Genomic DNA, 17,542 nt, shown 5'->3' with positions numbered 1-17,542 from the left:
CATAGTTCTGAAGTAAGACAAAGAAAGCTTCAGTCATATGTTTAAAGATTTGTGAAGTGTACCTCAAAGGAAACCAGAAAGGGCATCTGTTATTTACACACCCCGTTTAAATTGCTAGTGCAACATTATGACAACTAAACTGTACTTTCATCTAATAGAACTGATCTATTCATCTTACCTGTGTTTTACCCTCTACATCTTTACTGCAGAATAAATTTGGAGGACTCAGTAACTATAGAACCAGAAGAAAGTTATTTCTTGACATAAACTACATGAAAGTAAGATGTGTAGGAAATAATGTTAGTTTGAAGGGTATGTTTCTTTATCCTACAGATGTGTTTGCTTTTTTTTTTTCCCCTAAGAATTACACCTCAGAAGAAAGCATTCACTTTTTATTTTCTACTTTGAGTTTATCCATACATTCCAAGAAGCACAAGAGCTGGGTACCTCAAAAAGCCGGGCAGGGGAGCAGAGGCTCCAGTTTCACGCAGACTCCTGACCTGGAAACCTTTTGCTCTTCTGGCAAACACACGGCCAGTGGCTATGAGACAGAGCCAAACAGTTATGTTTCCCCAGGTAAGATGCAAAGTGAGATATTCTACTTTTCCTGAGGTTAGATAAAGTGTTCCTTTCCAGCAGCTGCTGAGGACGAGGTGAAAGCCCCCTTCAAAGCAGAAAAAAAGCAGTACAGTGAGTAAGACACCTTTTCTGATACCTGTTTACACAGACTCACCTACATTTATTTATTTATTCTATTTTTTCTATTCTATTCTAATTCTATTCTAATTCTATTATTTATTTTTTATTTAAATAAATCAGAACTGACAACCTATTTTAAGGGCCATTCCTCATCTCTTTACCTGACCCTTGATTGACCTAATAAATAGACTGACATGTCAAACTTCCTATCACATGAGCAAGAGGAAGGCTTTATCCAGTCTTCGCTTAGAGAAAGCAATGCAATTGGTAAGCCTCATCCTTAGAGAATTTGGCATTAAATCTTGTCTTAACAAAAAGCAACACCACCAAAAAAAAAAAAAGATAAACCACACTGCTTTTATGCTCCTCTAACACTATAATTGTATGCCTTAAAAAACAAACAGCAGAAGTTTTCATGTCTAGAACTCTGTTAAAAATTGTATTACCTCAAGCCTGTTGTTACACATAAGCTATGCATAGAAATAATAAACCAACATTCATTGACTTCATGAACAGATGTTTTCTACACATTAGCAAATTTTTTCAAAGAACTTCAGTGAATACCCTATGCAGAGTAAAAGCTTAAAAGCATAGCAAGGAACCCGCTCTCCTTCACCAGGTGTGAACGCTGTAAAACTGAAGGCTTGAATTCTGTAAAATGACTTCTACGCTCAGCAGCAGCCTGAAAAAACAAGGACCCCAGTGAGAAGAAGGTGGTAAGGGGGCGTCACTGAGCTTCAAAACACTCCTGGGATAGAGGCAACTTGAAACATCCCAAGACAGAGTCGTGTTGGAATCAGACGGACAACTGTCCTGCTTCGGCTCCGGACAAAAGCAAGGTAAGAAATTCAGAGAAACCTCAGGAATGAAGATGTCAAGCAGTCACCTAAAATATAAGATCTGAGGAAGACTGAGAAGCCCGGGCAGAAGGAGGAATGAACTGCTGCAAGATCTCACTCCTGCAGAAGGTTCAAGAGCCTGAATCCCAGTCCCCTGGCAGAAGGCTCTTCATTCCTACCCCAGCACTTTCTCCTAGGACATGACTTCTAACAATGGCTTATGCCTGGGAAAAACCAAAGCTACATAAACCTAAGGACCTTAAGGAATTACTCCAACTACTGCTACACCACAAAATCAAGAGTTTGAAATGTATTTTCATAATAACTTCCATTTGCCTATAAATAGCAGCAGATAAATTTACCTTTCAAGAGTCAGTATCTTGAAATCCAACACGGATTTGTTTCCATATATTTATCATGAACTAAAACTGCATGTCAGCATTGGGGTTCAATATTCTGTACTTGAAAGAATCTTAAAATGCAGGAGGACCATCAATACCTTCAAAAAGTCATCTACCTACCAACTAACACAAACAGGCTTCCTCTGCTTCAGGTGCGCTGCTCCTGTCCAGCCCCTCCAAAAAAACATCTTACAGGACTTGAAGAAATTCAAGCCAAATCAAACCAACACTAACCACTTCACAGACTCAGGTCTTCGTTTTACTTTAGCAATATAGTGTTCTTTCTCTTCTGACTTCTGTCTGTAACTATTGAGCTCTTTTGTACTATTTAGGTAAAGAAGCTTTACTGCCTCTTTCGTAAATAACCCTCCACACGTAAATCTGCTTTCTTAAGTCAGGTATCTGGAGAAAGAAATCCAATAAGTCAGCTAGACACTAGTACTGAAAATGTTGTAACATGCTTCATAATCACCACTACGCACTCATAACCAGGAGAGATGTAAGGCAAAGATTTTTATTTTTTTTTTTAAGTCATTAGTAAAAGCCAAAATTATTTTTGCCTTTGAGGAAAAGGGAATGATGTATTTCATAACAATTCTTGTTCTTCTCTTGCAAAGCAGTGATTCCGTACTATCCAATCTCCATGCCAAAAGGAAACTCAAGAAGTGTATCACTCATGGGGGACATGAGGAAAAAAGCTAAAATGTGATATCCTGTCTGAACTGGATGCCAAAAATCATTTAATACCTCATAGCACCTACTCTGTTCCAAAGATACAGACAAGTCATTAATAAGATGAATCTAAAATACTGACTGAAGACTGGATTTATTTAAGCAAAGTTACATTGAACCAAAGGTGTCTGTAATTTTTCAAACCACTTGTAGGGTTATTTATTTTATAAATAAACAAAAAGAAGTGGAGAACACAGTGACTTTAGTTTTAATATCAAACTTAGTTATTAGAGAAAAAAAATCATGTTTTCTAAGCCAGAAACAAATAACAGTTGCTATTTGAACAATAAAGTAAGTAAAAACCTATGCAGGATATAGTGCATTGCTGCTGTATGCCTCGTTTATATTTTAACAGGAAAACATTGGTTAATTTCTTTCTGAACTCTTATACCAGATGACTACATCCTGATGTATTTCTACATCTTTGGCTGAAAGCCACAAGTATTCAAAGCGTAACAGAATTATGATGCTTTTTTTTTTTTTTCAGTTCTACATTATGGATTCTTTATGTATATAAAAAGTGTTTACTCCACACCTCCTCCGCTTCCTCTACGTTGTAAACAACCTCAAGTCCTGCACGGAGTATTGTGTTTCACACAGGAATAGGCACTAGCAGTATCCAAGTAAACTACAGGCACCGATTTCAACAGAAAGTACCCAGTGCCCGCCAGGACTGCCTCCAGGGTGCCCTGTGACCTCCTTCTTCTAAGTAAGGATTTTTGCTTCCTGAATTACACAACAAATTATATTAGCAAAGCTTAAGCTTTGATAAGACCAAAACTTGCTTTGTTATGTATGCAATTCGGGGGGGGGGGGGTTTAATTAACCTCTACAAAAAAAAAATCTATACTGAGGAATATGCATAAAATAATTCTTACACAAAATCAGTTGAGATCTGTTTTTAACAGAAACGCATTTAGCTTTCTCCACGGCATTTTTTTTCCTCTGAAATTACCCAAAGATTTGGACTATTTAAAGTAATCTTAATTAATCAAAAAATGAGATACTATAACATTCAACATTTTAGATAAAAATAGACTAGTCTCAGAAAGGTTAGACTAGTCTCAGAAAGGTCAGACTAGCCAAAAACATTTATCTTGCACACTGAACAAATATTTCAATGTTTCCTTCTAAATGGGCTGCTAGGAATCAAGTTTTAGGAAGTCTGTGGAGGTTAAAGGCACTCAAACTCTGCAAGTGACAATGGTGTTTGTTTTTTTAAAGGATTAATGTGCCAATACTAATTTTTCATGTCAGCTTCCCCTCTTGCATCCCTCTACCACTCATTTACTCCCAGCTTACACTATTAAAACCAGTATCAGAATCAGGTCCTTAGTCCTTTCTCTAATATCACCCTACACAAATGTATCATCCTTATAAAAGCCATGGGCTTATTTGTGATTATGACTGAATCTAGATTAGATTCCCCATGGGTGGGTATCATGGCAGTCCTGACTCCTGGAGGTGTCCGTAATGTGCATCACACTCACAGTCCTTTGAGGCAGTCTTAAAATTCCTACTATCTTGCCACACATCATGAAATCATGAAAATTAGTCAAAATGATAACCCAACATTTTATAACTACATAGCAATTTTCTTACTTCTCTGAAAGTGTACCATTATTCTACTATTGGCTCTAGAAAAAAAGAATAATTGAAATATTTCTAAAATGTAAATTCATGGAGTTTCAATGTGCTTGAAAGCAATCATTTACTTCTCAATTAAAGGTATGATGCTACTTATAAAATTGCTATCGAGAGGGAGAAAGGGGAAGGTAAAGAAAAGAGCGACTGACATAAAAGTTCAATTTATGCAGACTGCATAGGGTGAATATTAACAAAAACGATTCAACTATATTTCGACACTTCCTTAAAGTAACTATTAGCTGGTTTCCCCTACTTTGCTTGACTTCATCCATGACTTCCATTTTTTTCTAAGATGAACAGATATACAGCCCGTGCCACAGAGAGTTTGCATAGCTGCAATTTCAGAACCACAAGTCAGTTCATAGTTATTGAGAATAGCACACCCACAGTAAATATCACGTCTTAATATATCGATCGGGTAAGGCAGATTTCTCATGTCTGCAAGCCCTGCTAGGAAGCAGCACTGCTGACTGTGCACCATACCCTTCTCCATCAAGGCAGAACATTCTAGTGTCAAACCAAATTCATCCTCCCCCTCCGACTTGAAATCTCAGCATCTTTATTTAAAGATTTCAATTCCTACGTCGGGTAAAACACTGGAAGCACCAAAGCCTCTGCCTGGTCTCTGACACATTAACGCACAGTGGTGCTACTTCTGCCTGTCCCTTAGGAAGTTTATTCCAAGCCCCACCTATCCCAGTTTTGCTGGGACACATGGCTACTGTTTCAAGTTTGTCTGCAGCTTTGCTCTACAAAACTTCGGCTACCATGTATTACAAAGTGGTAATCCTACAACATTTTATAGCCTTTTTACTGTACCAGACCTAACTCCTCGATTTTGCGTTAAATCAGACAATGGAGATAATTGTTGTAAAACTATTCACTGGCCTGCGCTGCCCTGGCACAAAATCAAGAGAAAGCCCCTCCATGAAAGAGAAGGACATTCAAACAAAGCTTAACTAATGGCCTACTATTGTCAAACTGTATTGCTGTTTTTAATCATGGCAAAGGAGAGAGTCAGAACAGTTCAGAGAAGATGAAGAGGTCTAGAAGCATCGGCCAGAGCCCCGGTGATGTGGCACCTCACCGGCTAGTGCATGCACATGGCATCAGATGTTACAACATCTGGTTTGTGCTTGTAGAGACATCACCTCTGCACCCACTTCTACAGAAGCTAATGCTGTGGACGGTCACAGGGCGTGTTCCCAAAACTGGCACCTTTCCTAGCTATACGATAGCTTTGGATCTCACAGACTTTCCTGCTGAAGACAGACAATCCCTTTTGCTCAGAAGCTGTAAGAGTGAGCCTTCCTCCAACGGTGGCCTCGGCAACTTCACTGGAAAAGTCTTTTTAAAGTAAGTTCACAAACCATCATCTTTGTAACAGAAGATCATGTGTGTATACTAGCGTGCTCAAATATTATACTATTCATTAAACCAAGGGATCCTTAATTTATAACTATTAATGATATAATTCATTGATGCTTGGAACATCTCAGTGCTAATGTGATATCACTGCTGCTTTTGACACTTCTTCAAAATAACTGCTCCACTGTAAAATTCTCTAACATAAACTGGAAAATCCTCAATGAAGGACCTATTAAAAGGTATTAATACTCTATTTTGGACCTCCATCAGTAACATATGTAGGGCAGTGGTCCACTAAGCCATCAGAGCCTGGAGCAATGAGACCTTCAGCCTGAAACCCCGCCTCAACCCCTGCGGGCCTGGGCTACGGCAGCCACCAGCGAGCCACGCACCGAATACGCATCTCACCTGAGCGGGCAAGGAAAGAAAGGGAAAGGCATGACAAAGCAAAGATGGCAGATTTTAACTTGGGATCATGGGTTGACAAGCAACGTTGCTGTCACACACGTTTCACTTCTTCCTCCCCTCCCAGAGGGAAGCAGGGCCGGGGCAGTGAAGCTTCTGCTTGCTACAGATGGAACTTCTTTCTTTTTAAGAGACAGCTTGATTCAGCAGAACTGGATATATAAAGCGAGAAACAAACAGTAAGAACTTCTGTACTCTGAGACAGGCTTTCTGCAGAAAGCACAGGTATTCTCTTTAGTTTATTTTTACCTAGACAAAAGTACAATTTCTCAGCGAGCTCTTATCCTACTTACTGCCAGCATCCATCAATAAAATAAAAAAACCAACTTCTGTGCCATTCCAGCATCTCTACAAAACCTAGCATAGAAAAGCATTTTTAACTCATTCTAAATATACAAATTCTGTTCGCAAGGTGTTCTGTGCCAGGATTAATGTTTCTATTCAAGTAGCATTTATAACCAGTGGGCATAGGATTCCTCAGTCTAAAGAAAAAAGGTCAGCTCTCTTTGTTTTCAATTACTGAAGTTCACATGAAAATTACACAACTGAAAATTGTTCATAATGCCTGAAACAGCTTCACAGTGAACAATTCTAGTTTTAGGCTTCTTGTGACAACTCATACCAGTATTCAGTTGCTATTACTGCTGTATAGCTTCCTACATCACTTCTCCTTTATTTATTTTTAATTCATGTCACAGAACTTAGTTCCAAACTTGCTGTCTCAGCACTCTTTTTCATAACTGCAAGCAAAGAACTGGAGGCCAACAGGAAGAAAAGAATGTAACACCAACCACAGCAACTTACCTACTAGGTCAGGAACAAAGTACTAAGAGGCAATGAACGCTTCAAGCTGTATATATAAAATAGAAGACAATGGTACAGTCATCTAATTGAAATACTTTGTGCTTTTCCCAAGACTTTTTCCTTATTAATAGTATGTAGGACAAATCTGCCTTAAAGTAAGAAAGGTGGAAAAAAGCACAGAATTCATTTTTAAAGCCCCTTCACACATACTGTAAATAAAAGCACTCATACAAAAGACATCCTGCATCACAGCTCCCCCCTCACACCTCAACAAGGTGATTTCAAGAAGGGAGAATACACTGGCAATGTGAGAAGCTCCTCACCCAGCCCCGTGGTACCCACCACTGAGCTCACACCCTTTCCCAAAATCCAAGCGTACAAGGTAGCTGCAGTTCTGCCAGTCTGCAGCTTATGGTCCTGACTGTTAAAAGAGCAAACAGCTCTGGTATGAACCAACCCCACACTTGAAGAACCTCCCATTTTAGGTTGCCGTTCCACAGAACGGCAACTCCAGCGTTGGAGACTGCAGTAATAGATCAAAAATGCAGTGCTCCCAAACACACAGGCAAATTCGATACAAGTTCACTCTAAAAGGCTTCAGACAAAGACCGTAACGATTTGCTTTTTGTGCTAGCACAACCACTATACCATCTATTCTTGTCAAAGACCAGAATTATAGTGTGTGCTTATCCCTATCAAGATCCGAACTGCTCTGATAGGTGATCTGATGGGGATAAGAACCAGGAAATATTTGTGTTGAAAACCACAAAGTTGTAAAGCGCAAAATGTTTATAGGAAAAAAGGAGGTATAAGACAGTGAGAGTTATCAGCAACTATACCCCCAAAAGACTTCCTGAAACTATACCTTTACTTTCACATGAAGCTGACGATCTTCCAATCTAAAAGACACTATCATACCTACTACCACTTAATATGAAATCATCCCTTGCAATATCAAGTAATTTCCAGAAAACCTATTTTACAAATTAATATAGATCCTTCTAATATGCCATTTTAAGGGGTATTTTCCTCATCCATCCCCAGTTTCATCAGTTTTCTTCCCAGAATCTCTGTTTACAGCTAAAGCAAAAGCAATACTTGGTGAACACTGGCCATTCCAGAGGACCCAGCCAAAGTGCACACAGTTTAAAATGTGAAAATATGAATACTACCAGTGGAAGGAAAAAAGACTTCTAATGCTTAGTATGTGATAAAGGAATTAGATTTATTTAGAGGAGCTTCTTGAGTGTTTATTGTCTTTTACCCATCAGATAGAAAAAAATCTCACTGGAATGCTTCTAATTTTTCAGTAAGGTCTGGGTTTTCTGAGGCCTATTACAGGGTCACCAACAAATGTCAAAGTCATAAGACCTTTGGTGGTGACCCACACCACTCACACAATTACACTTTCTCAAAATCAAACTTGATTTTAGTGAAGCAACTAGCTGTACACAGAACAAAATGTACCTGTATTTCCCAAGCAGTCTCTTCCCGCGGTCTGAAATGTATGAGCAAAAAGGGAAGTCCATGCTTCACTTTAGCTCAGATAATGATTTCACTTGAATTTAAAAAAAAAAAAATGTTTACAATTGTTTTTATTAGTACACATAGTCTGTGTAATCTGATAGGAAAGACAAGCATTCATTATCTTAATAACCCCCTAATAAACTGCTCATTCCCTCAGCATGGAATTGATTATTCTGAGAAAGTATCACTAGAGACATCCTTCGCTCTTTCACTCCTCCTGAGGGATCCACTTCAGCCACTGTCAGAAATAAGACATTGGGATAAGTGGACCTTTGATCTGTTCTGGTATGGTTCTTGTATAGTAAATCCCACAGTGAGGCAATGACACAGTGACAGCCAATTCCAGCCAACAACTAATGTCACTGCTTAGTTGAGAACCTACTAAGATCCAGAGGCATCACATTCAGGAGGTGGTAAAGATAAAAGATCAATGCCATTGCAGTTGGGATTAAGATTGGGAGCTCTTGGATATCCAGCAGCCCCATCAGACAGTGTGTTCCGAAATTCTCCAGTGCAACTCGAATGAAAGGAAAGAAAAAAAGAGGGACCAACAATTCACAAGCATACTGCACTCAGCAACAATGATAGCAGTCAGTCCGGGGAGAGGCGTTAAAATTAAGCAGCTGGAAAAGGGAGAGAGCCCTCTACCACTTAAGATTTAATAGAATCACTTATTTCCTGCTCACTGAATTGCTCTACAAGAATACGAAAGCAGCCTGGAAGGAAAGCACTCCTCCAATGGCAAAGTTTCTCAATCAGGGAAGCGTTTAGACTTGGTAATCAATACAGGCTATTGGAAAAGTTTGGTACTGATGTTTATGTGTCTTCACATCAGGATTCTGAAAACAAGCAGCACATGGGAAAGTATGATTTGTTTAAACAATATTAAAAGGTAAAAAAAGAAAGATTAAATGAAAGTTTAGTTTTAAATTATTTGTGTGCTTTGAAATCACTAACTTTTACATTGAATACAGCATAAATGAGATTTATAGTAAGAGTAGAGCAAATTACTTTCACACTTCTGTAACTCATTAGCATACAACTCCCAGCCAAAGGTTTCTAATGCAATCTATTTCAGTGAAAAGAAGTTAAACTATGTTTGTTTTCCTTGTAATTGCTATTTACAATGTGTTTAATTGCCTGAGGGGAAGAAAAAAAAAGATAATTTGAATAGGTTGTAAATACACTTTTAAACACTATGGACCTAAAATCTCAGACAATAATCTGAATCGTGACTATTGCCCATAAACTTGGACACATGTCCTCAAGTAATTAAACTCAGTGCATTACGATCTGCTGTTTCTCATGATTTTTGATACATCACTGCTGCTGAGATGCGGCGAAACACTCAATGACCCTGTAAAAGTAGCAATGGTTTTGTATGTAGGCAAAATGCCCCAGCATGGAAAAAAAAAAAAAAAAAAACAAACACAAAACCACCAAACATTTTTAAGCTCTTCCTCAGTGAGGTTTGTGTATGTTTGTGAATTACTTACAGAGTAAAACATAAAAGATTTAAGAACAACATGGCCTGGGTTTTCAACATACTTCAGTGCTTAGTATGTTCTAGAAATTTTGCCATCCAGGTAGAAGTAAAGGGCAAGTGGAAAAGAAGAAATCTGTGTTTACCCCGGCATTCCCACAGCCCTTTCTCTCACCTCTTACCCACCATCAACATTAAGTATAAGATGTATGCAGTAAGCGCAGAAATCCAGCTTTATTGTTGGATGAGTGAGGCACTCAAAGAATGGAGATAGGTATTTAAAAAACAATCTAGCTCCTTATTTCTTCTTACACCTATTTTTAAAGGTGTCCAAGTATAAATGGTTCCCTGTAAAATTCTCCTTTCAACTTGGCTGAGAAAAGGCTGGCAATATTTGAGGATGCAAGCCCCAAGTTGCCACATACTGCAGCATACTTCAGCTTTACCTGCTTGACAGGACAGCTGCCTTGGCTTAAGAGATCCGGAAAACATAATTTGCCCTATTTTTCTATGAGTCACTGCTAGATACCACTACTCAGTACTTACAGTCTACTTTTGCCAAGTATATGCAAATGGGACTACTAAAACTGGCACCATATCCAAAAGAAAGTGCTGATACCGAGGAACTGCAGCTCTTAGACAGGGCCCAGGAGATAGCAGAAAGTTCTGGCACGTCTGCAGAACTGCAAACAATCCCTGCACTTTAGAATCATTAAAGGAGATATTTTATCTACTTCAAATTGAATTCTCTGCAATCTGATGCTTGTTTAACAGCCTTGGCAATAGAAAGTGAACGGGGAGTACCAGGTCCCATGCATACGGGCAGGCCACAAGCTATCAGACAGGCAACCATGTTGGCAGTCCTCAACATATTTGATTTTATTGTCCATACAGATATATATATTTGGCAATTATATATATATATATAATGGGGTGTTCATGTATATATAAATATATATGGTAGGGTGTAATACATCCACACCCACCAGAAATCACCTGTCTCAGTCAGAAAACTGGCTTACCCATTCTTCACCAGACCAGGAACAGACTCTCCTCACAAGCATGATGACAGGATTTTTCAGCTGACCTCTTCTAATTCGGAACTCTGCATTACCTGGGCAGATGTGTCTGGTAATGAACTTTTTCCTGCTTCTCTGCTGTGTAGTTACGTATGTGCTACAATGCAGCTGATGGGGAAGGGAAGAATAAAACCTAAGCCATGAAATAAAGACAGACCCTTCCTCTTCAGCACCTCATCTCCGGGTATGCTTTTCAGAGGCAAGATATATGATGTTTGAGGGGAAAAAGGTAGCCTTTTTCCCTCCAACTGCCCTTTATTCAACGCATTTTAGAATAAGCCCCATTTTACTTCTTAAAACAAGGTGGGTTTTTTGTTGGATTGGCTTTCCTGGTTACTCTGCATCAGACTTTTTCCGTGAATACTGCAAGCTGCTTAAAAGCAATTCCAAGCAAAACAGCCTCTCCTTGGTTTCTTCTTGGGAGTTTTATATTTTGGTTAATTTTCCTTTCACCTGACCTCAGGAGACCTTCTCAGGCCTACACACATATACAGACATAAGACAGCCTCTGAGGAAACTTTGTAGTCAAGAACCAAGACTAATAAAAGCACTATTCATCTAACTAATATATGGAGCTTTTACTGATGAGTCAACCTATCCAGTAAAACTAGAGACATAGTTTTTCTCAATTTATACAACTCAGCAATAAGTAAAATGACTGTATATACTTTCTAATGCAGAGGGACAGGACAGAACACCATTAAAAGTAACGTGTAAGAACAAAATTGGGACTAAGGACTTGACCAAGGGTTCATGTGCCACGTGTGGCTTATCATCCACCTTTGACTTTACCCATTTTTCATCTTGGCAGCAAACCCAGGGCCTGTCACACCAGAAGTATTTAACTATCTGAACTTTGCATCTTTATCAGAGCAGTGCAAACACTTACTCAGCTTTATTTTTTCTAGATTAGTTGAACATGTTTAGAAAGTTTCATCAAGCTGAATTACCATTCTTAAGCAAATTAGAGATGTGATAAAAAGGTTTTGCTGTGCTATGGCATCTCTTAAAAGCTGACTGCATTTGCTGATGCGGAGCGGAGGCCAGGGGGAGGGAACCGGAGTTGAATGTTACAGCAGCAAGTGGAATGATGGTGATAAAACCTTTTTCCACCTGCCGGGGGATAAAGCGTAGGACGGCACGCACAGCCAGGCTCTCCCGCAGGCAACAAAGTGGGGAAGAGGGCTGGAAGAGAAGGAGGGTACCGGGAAAACACAGACACGGCAGCAGCGGCAGCAGCTCGCATCACAGTGGCATAACTTTGAGCAGCATCCTCCCGGGCGGCTGCTGTTGCTGCTTCTCTTCTCCGGAGGGGCCGGCGCCGCTGCTCCGGGGCCCAGGCTGGCGGGGCGGGCACGGCCCTGGCCCCCCGCCGCCCCGTAGGAAGAGGAAGCGCCCCCGATGCCCGCAGGAAGTACCGCTGCCCCGCCGCCCCACCGGCCTCCCCGGCCGCTGCGCTGCGACAGGTGGCGGCGAGAGGCCGCCCGGCACCGCCGGCCGCCCTGGGCCCGACTCCGACTCCGCCGGCAGCGCCCAGTGCCGGCAGGTTTCTCCGTCCCCGGCGGGCGGGTGAGGGACTGGGGAGAAGGAGGGGGGCTCCCACCCCTGCCCTACCCGGCCCTACCTTGTTGAGGTGGGGGTCGCGGAGCACCTCGTAGCCCCTCTTCATGGTGAACTGCAGGGGCCGGCCGGCGTCCCGGCTGTCGGCTGCCTTCCCTGCTTGCATGACGCGACGAGGCGAGGCGAGGCTGACTGCCGTCAGGTCGCTGCGGGAGCGGAGGCGAAGCGGCGGCTCCTCCTGCTGAGGTGACCGCCCGGCGGGGTGGGATGATCCTACCGGGAGGGAGGGAGGGAGGGGGCAGTGCCGCGGCAAGGCGCCGCCGCGGGGCGGGGGGGGGGGGGGGGGTGGTCACCGGGGCGACGCTGAGTCACCGGCAGCTCCCCGCACCCCCGGCGGGCGCCCAGGTGCGGAGCGGGCGGGGTGCGGGCCTGCAGCCTCCCCGGCGGTGCGGCTCGGCCGGGCCGGCCCAGCTGCTGCAGCTTCCCCCCGGGCCCAGTGTTTGCGAGGGAGTTTAGACCCTTTTACCGCTTCAGAGAGGGCTCCGCGCCCGTTAGAAACGGGCTGGTCTGTCATGACCCGCTGAAGGGGACACCGCAGCCCCTGAAGGCCGGGACCCCGCGGCCACCCGGCATCCCCTGTAGTCGGCCACCCGCAGGAGCGGGGCCTTGTGGGCTACAATGACAGCCAAGTTTCACTTCCCTCCTACTAAATTTCTATGAAATCTATCCTCTCCCCAAGGGGATGGGGGGCGTAGCTTGGGACAGGCAGGAGTTTGGTGTAATTAGCTGTGGGTTTTGGCGGGGGGGGTGGGGGAGTGGTGTGCCAGTTTCAGCTGTGCTGGTCGGGATGGGGAGTGTTAGGGCAGAGCAGGTTTGTAGCCCTGTCCCTCACGTTTGTTTGCAATATGGCCTGAAATTGTTGGCATAGGTTCCGTTGTGTACTGTATGGCTGCGGCTTTATTCCGCTAAACTCACGTATGTAAGCAGAAATAATTTCCATGCGGATACTGCAACCCTGCTAGAGAAATCACGCGGCTTTAAGTGCACGGCCATGAACATGCTCAAGGGTAGAGGTTTTTGCTCTCTGTTGTCAAGCGACAGCAAACAGATCAAAATTTTGTAGCTCTTTTAAACTTAATCTCTTCACATTTAATCTGTAGGCCTTGTATCCATTCTACTACCTCATATTTTATATATATTAAAAAAAAGGCTCCCACAGAATCCGGCTTTTCCTGAATTTCCTGTTAAGTATCTCTGAAAAGTTCATTTGGGGTTAATTAACAAAGAAGGTTAGAAGGATTCCAAGTCTATATTTCTGGAAACTTAATTAACAAGTCAGCAGAAAATTCAGTAAATAAACCGCTCCCTCACTCCGCCATCTCAGAAAGAATTATGGAAAGCAGTATTAGTAAACAGTTTTGAACAAACTTTGAACCTGGAGTCTTTGTGACTAATTATTCAGCCTTCCTTGGATTTGTCCAGATAGCTGAATATCTACTTACCCAAGTCCTGAATCTTACCTTCAATAGGTATCGGGGACATCAGGGTGGCATTTCAGGTCTTTCTTAGTCATGATAAAAATAAAAAGCAATGTAGAAACATCGTTTTTCCTTTCTTTGTGTGTACCCTGACACTGTTCTGATGGAATGTTAACCTAAATGCAGTATTTTTGTCTGAGAGAGCAATGTGTACTGATGTAATTTTTATCTTAGTGTTGCAATGCTGTCTGAAAAAAAAAAAAAAAAAATCTTTGATTTATGCCAAAAGTCGCTGCAACCACTATGAATACCTGTTGTGAGGTCTGACCCCTGATAAGGACTTGTCCTGACTGACCTCACCCCAGTTATAAAAGGTATGTAATGAAACAGTTAATTCAGGTGAAGCCCATTTGGATATATATATTAAATTTTTTTATGTAATCAGAAACAGTTTTTTATGTTTCAGAAACAGTTTACTACTGTCTTTCAAGTACAAATTTACTCCTCCTTGTCTTCCTATAAATATAATTTATTTCTGGTTGTTACTTTCAAACACTAATAAAACCAAAATCCTAACTGTCAGTTAGGATAAATGTGTCCCTGAGTTGTAAGAATGGCAAAAGCCCTCTTCAGCTCAAAAGAAAAAACAAAGAAACAAGAAAAAATGGGGTCTCTTGTCACCTGTAGAAGTCTCGAGGCCTGGAACGTTTTAGCATTAGATGGGATTAACTGTGATTTATTTGTCTGAGTCTGCTGCTAGTGATTGCTTTCCTTGCTAGTGTTTATAACCTCCTGCAAATTTTGGTGTGCAGTTGTATCACCTTTGCAGAGTATTTTTGAGCAAGATGAATTTTAGAGTGACTCTTAAGTGACCATATCCAGGACTTCACAAAACCAGTTCAAAATGGGTCAAAGGAATAATTTACATCTGCAGTCAGAGGTGGTTATTGCAAAAGAGGACTGCATTGCACAGTAAAGCTGGAGTTACAAGAATATAAATAAAGCCTTTGTAAGTGACAGAATTGTTTTGTTATGGCTGTGTTATGTGATACAGGTGTTTTTGCAAATGTTAGCCCACGTTCAAATAAATGATCAGTGAGCGCCAAATGTTGTTAAGGTGTTTCAGACAGAAAATACCGTGTCTTTTCCCTTCTGGCAGGCACCTAATTCTGTTTCTATGTGGTACACTTTAAAGACTCCTACTCATGATTTTTTGTAAGTACCTATCCTTACGGTTTCCTCCCATCCCACCATTATTAAACTCTATAGTTTAATTAATTAATTTGAAATTTGGTGGTAATTTCTTGTGTCTCTCAAAGATATGTGGGTATATGAAAAGCTCTACTTGAAATAGTCTTAGAAAAAAAGACTAGAAGGAACACTGGTCATCTAGTGTACCTTTGTATCTCACCCTAATGTTAAAAACCTCCGGTAAATCACATTTCACACCCTGCTTTGGCAAGCCAACAGTAAGGAGAGAGAAGTACAGGAAAGAAGAAGTTTCCTTGTTGCTGAAGTAGTTAATTAAGATGACTGACTTGGTTTAAATATTTAAGAATGAAAATACGCCTGTGTCAGGCTGGGACTGATGAGAGGATTTGGGCCCTCTCAAATCGTTGTTTGAAGCGCTGTTGGGTCTGGGATCTCCATATCCTGCAGTCCTGCCATGGCACTGGGAAGAAGTTACCTTCAGGGCTACCGGTTTGTAAGAAGAGAAAGGGAACTCTTGCATCCTCATGACAGCGTCACATTAACTGCTTTTTTAGGGTTGTACTTGTATTTCATGTCTGACTTACCCCATCAAGATCTGTAATCAGCCTGTTATCAGATGGTAACTGTTGTGTGTTCACTATGGGTCAGTAGTCTGGCCAAGACCTCCTCATCCAACTGCGAGCTTTACTTCACATGTTCTACCGGTGGCAATTCCCTTTCTACTTCTCAGCACAGTGTTTGCTTTTTTTGCAATAGTGCAACACCGTCAGCTCATACTGGGTTTGCGACCCAGTATAACCCCACGTGCTTTCCTGCAGGGCTGCGGGCTGAATGAGTTGGCAAGTCAAATTTGGCAGAGACACAAGGTTAGCTTTAAAACAGGCAAATTGTTTAATGATTTAAAAATAGAACTGAAGCTTTTTTGAAGTCTCTATTATGTAAACATTTTACAGTAGCATTAGCAGTTCAGACTTGTGCTCGATAATTTGAAAAATTAATTTTTTGTTTATTGGGAAGTATAGTTTTAGTTAGGCTGAAGGAGAAGCAAAAATCAAACAGCACAAGCAGTAAAAGGTTATTGTTTAATTTTAGTTTTGATATTTTTTGATAATATAAAACTGTTGTTTTATAACACTAAGGTGGATTTTTGGGTTTTAATTTTACTTCGAAGTAGGTAATGTGTTCATGAAGTTGAGAGAGGACTCTAATGGTGGTTTTGAAATGCCCGAGGTGCCAACACCCTAAGGGCACTGCCAGTCCTGCCTATCCCTGCCTGCCCCCGGGCTCCCTCCACCCTGCCCATGGCCCAGGACCCCATTCCAGCCCCCCAGGGCCATGGGTCCCTGCCCCAGCGATGCCGCAGCAGTGTCGGTCCCCAGCTCCCCCGCAGCCATGCCTGTGCCTGGCCATGGGCCCTGCTGGCCTGGACCCTGACCACCCATGGGCTGACTTCCCGGCCTGGCCTCGACCAGGCTCATCACTGTGGAGTCACTCAGCGATCACGGGGCTGCATCTCACCCTGGTTACCCTCGCCGGGCCTGACCCAGCTTCACCTTCCCAGCTTGACCTCGGGCTGGCCTCAGCACTGCAGTGGACCTGGATGGTGGGCCCTTCTCCTTCAGTGGGGTGGTGGGATGGGCCCTGGCTGGTGAGACCCTGCCATGCTGGCCCACATGGGGAACCCCCGTGGCCCCCCTGTGCATCCTGGCATGGCAGATGGTTACTGAGAAGGCAGAGCCAGGCTGTTGTCACAGCTGAGGAATGCAAGGCCAAGAGGCAGCAGTAGCAAGGTGCATCTGGAGAATGTCCAGTCAGACTTCAGCACATTTTCCACCAGAAGGGTGGTGAGCACCGGAGCAGACAGCCTAGAGAGGTTGAGGAGTTCCTGGAGATTTTCAAAACTTGACAAGACAAGGCCCTGAGCAACCCAGTCTGGGTTTGAAGCTCAGCTTGTTTTGAACAGGAGGTTGGGCTGGTTGAACTTCAGACATCCCTTCGAACCTGGACTGTTCTGTGGGCAGTGGACTGTTGAGAATGACAGATTCTCTGAACATGCAGGCATTTCTACAGGAATTTAATCACAGCCACAAAAGGCTGTTCCACCTTGTGAATTCACCAACTTTCTGTGATCTTGCTCCTCTGTTTCTGTCTTTTTCTCTACTTAGGTGTCTATCTACCTATCTATACCCCCAGGCCAGTGCGATTTTTACCCAGAACTGTCTTCGAACCCATTACACTTTACCCCTTT

General features: G+C 42.2%; 1 protein-coding gene across 1 annotated transcript in view; it reads right to left on the bottom strand.

Annotated features, from left to right (window-relative positions):
* ME1 (malic enzyme 1) overlaps positions 1-12,927 on the bottom strand; it is a 183,327-nt gene extending 170,400 nt beyond the window's left edge. The window contains exon 1 of the mRNA XM_074581272.1: positions 12,669-12,927. Coding sequence (XP_074437373.1) covers positions 12,669-12,770 — 102 coding nt within the window. The 5' untranslated portion in view covers positions 12,771-12,927. The remainder of the gene's footprint in view (positions 1-12,668) is intronic.
* Positions 12,928-17,542: the final 4,615 nt, after the last annotated feature.

This window comes from Larus michahellis, chromosome 3 (assembly GCF_964199755.1).
Source record: "Larus michahellis chromosome 3, bLarMic1.1, whole genome shotgun sequence".
Classification (NCBI taxonomy): Eukaryota; Metazoa; Chordata; class Aves; order Charadriiformes; family Laridae; genus Larus; species Larus michahellis.
The sequence above is the reverse complement of the archived record's forward strand: the minus strand, read 5'-3'. Positions and strand labels throughout refer to the sequence as shown.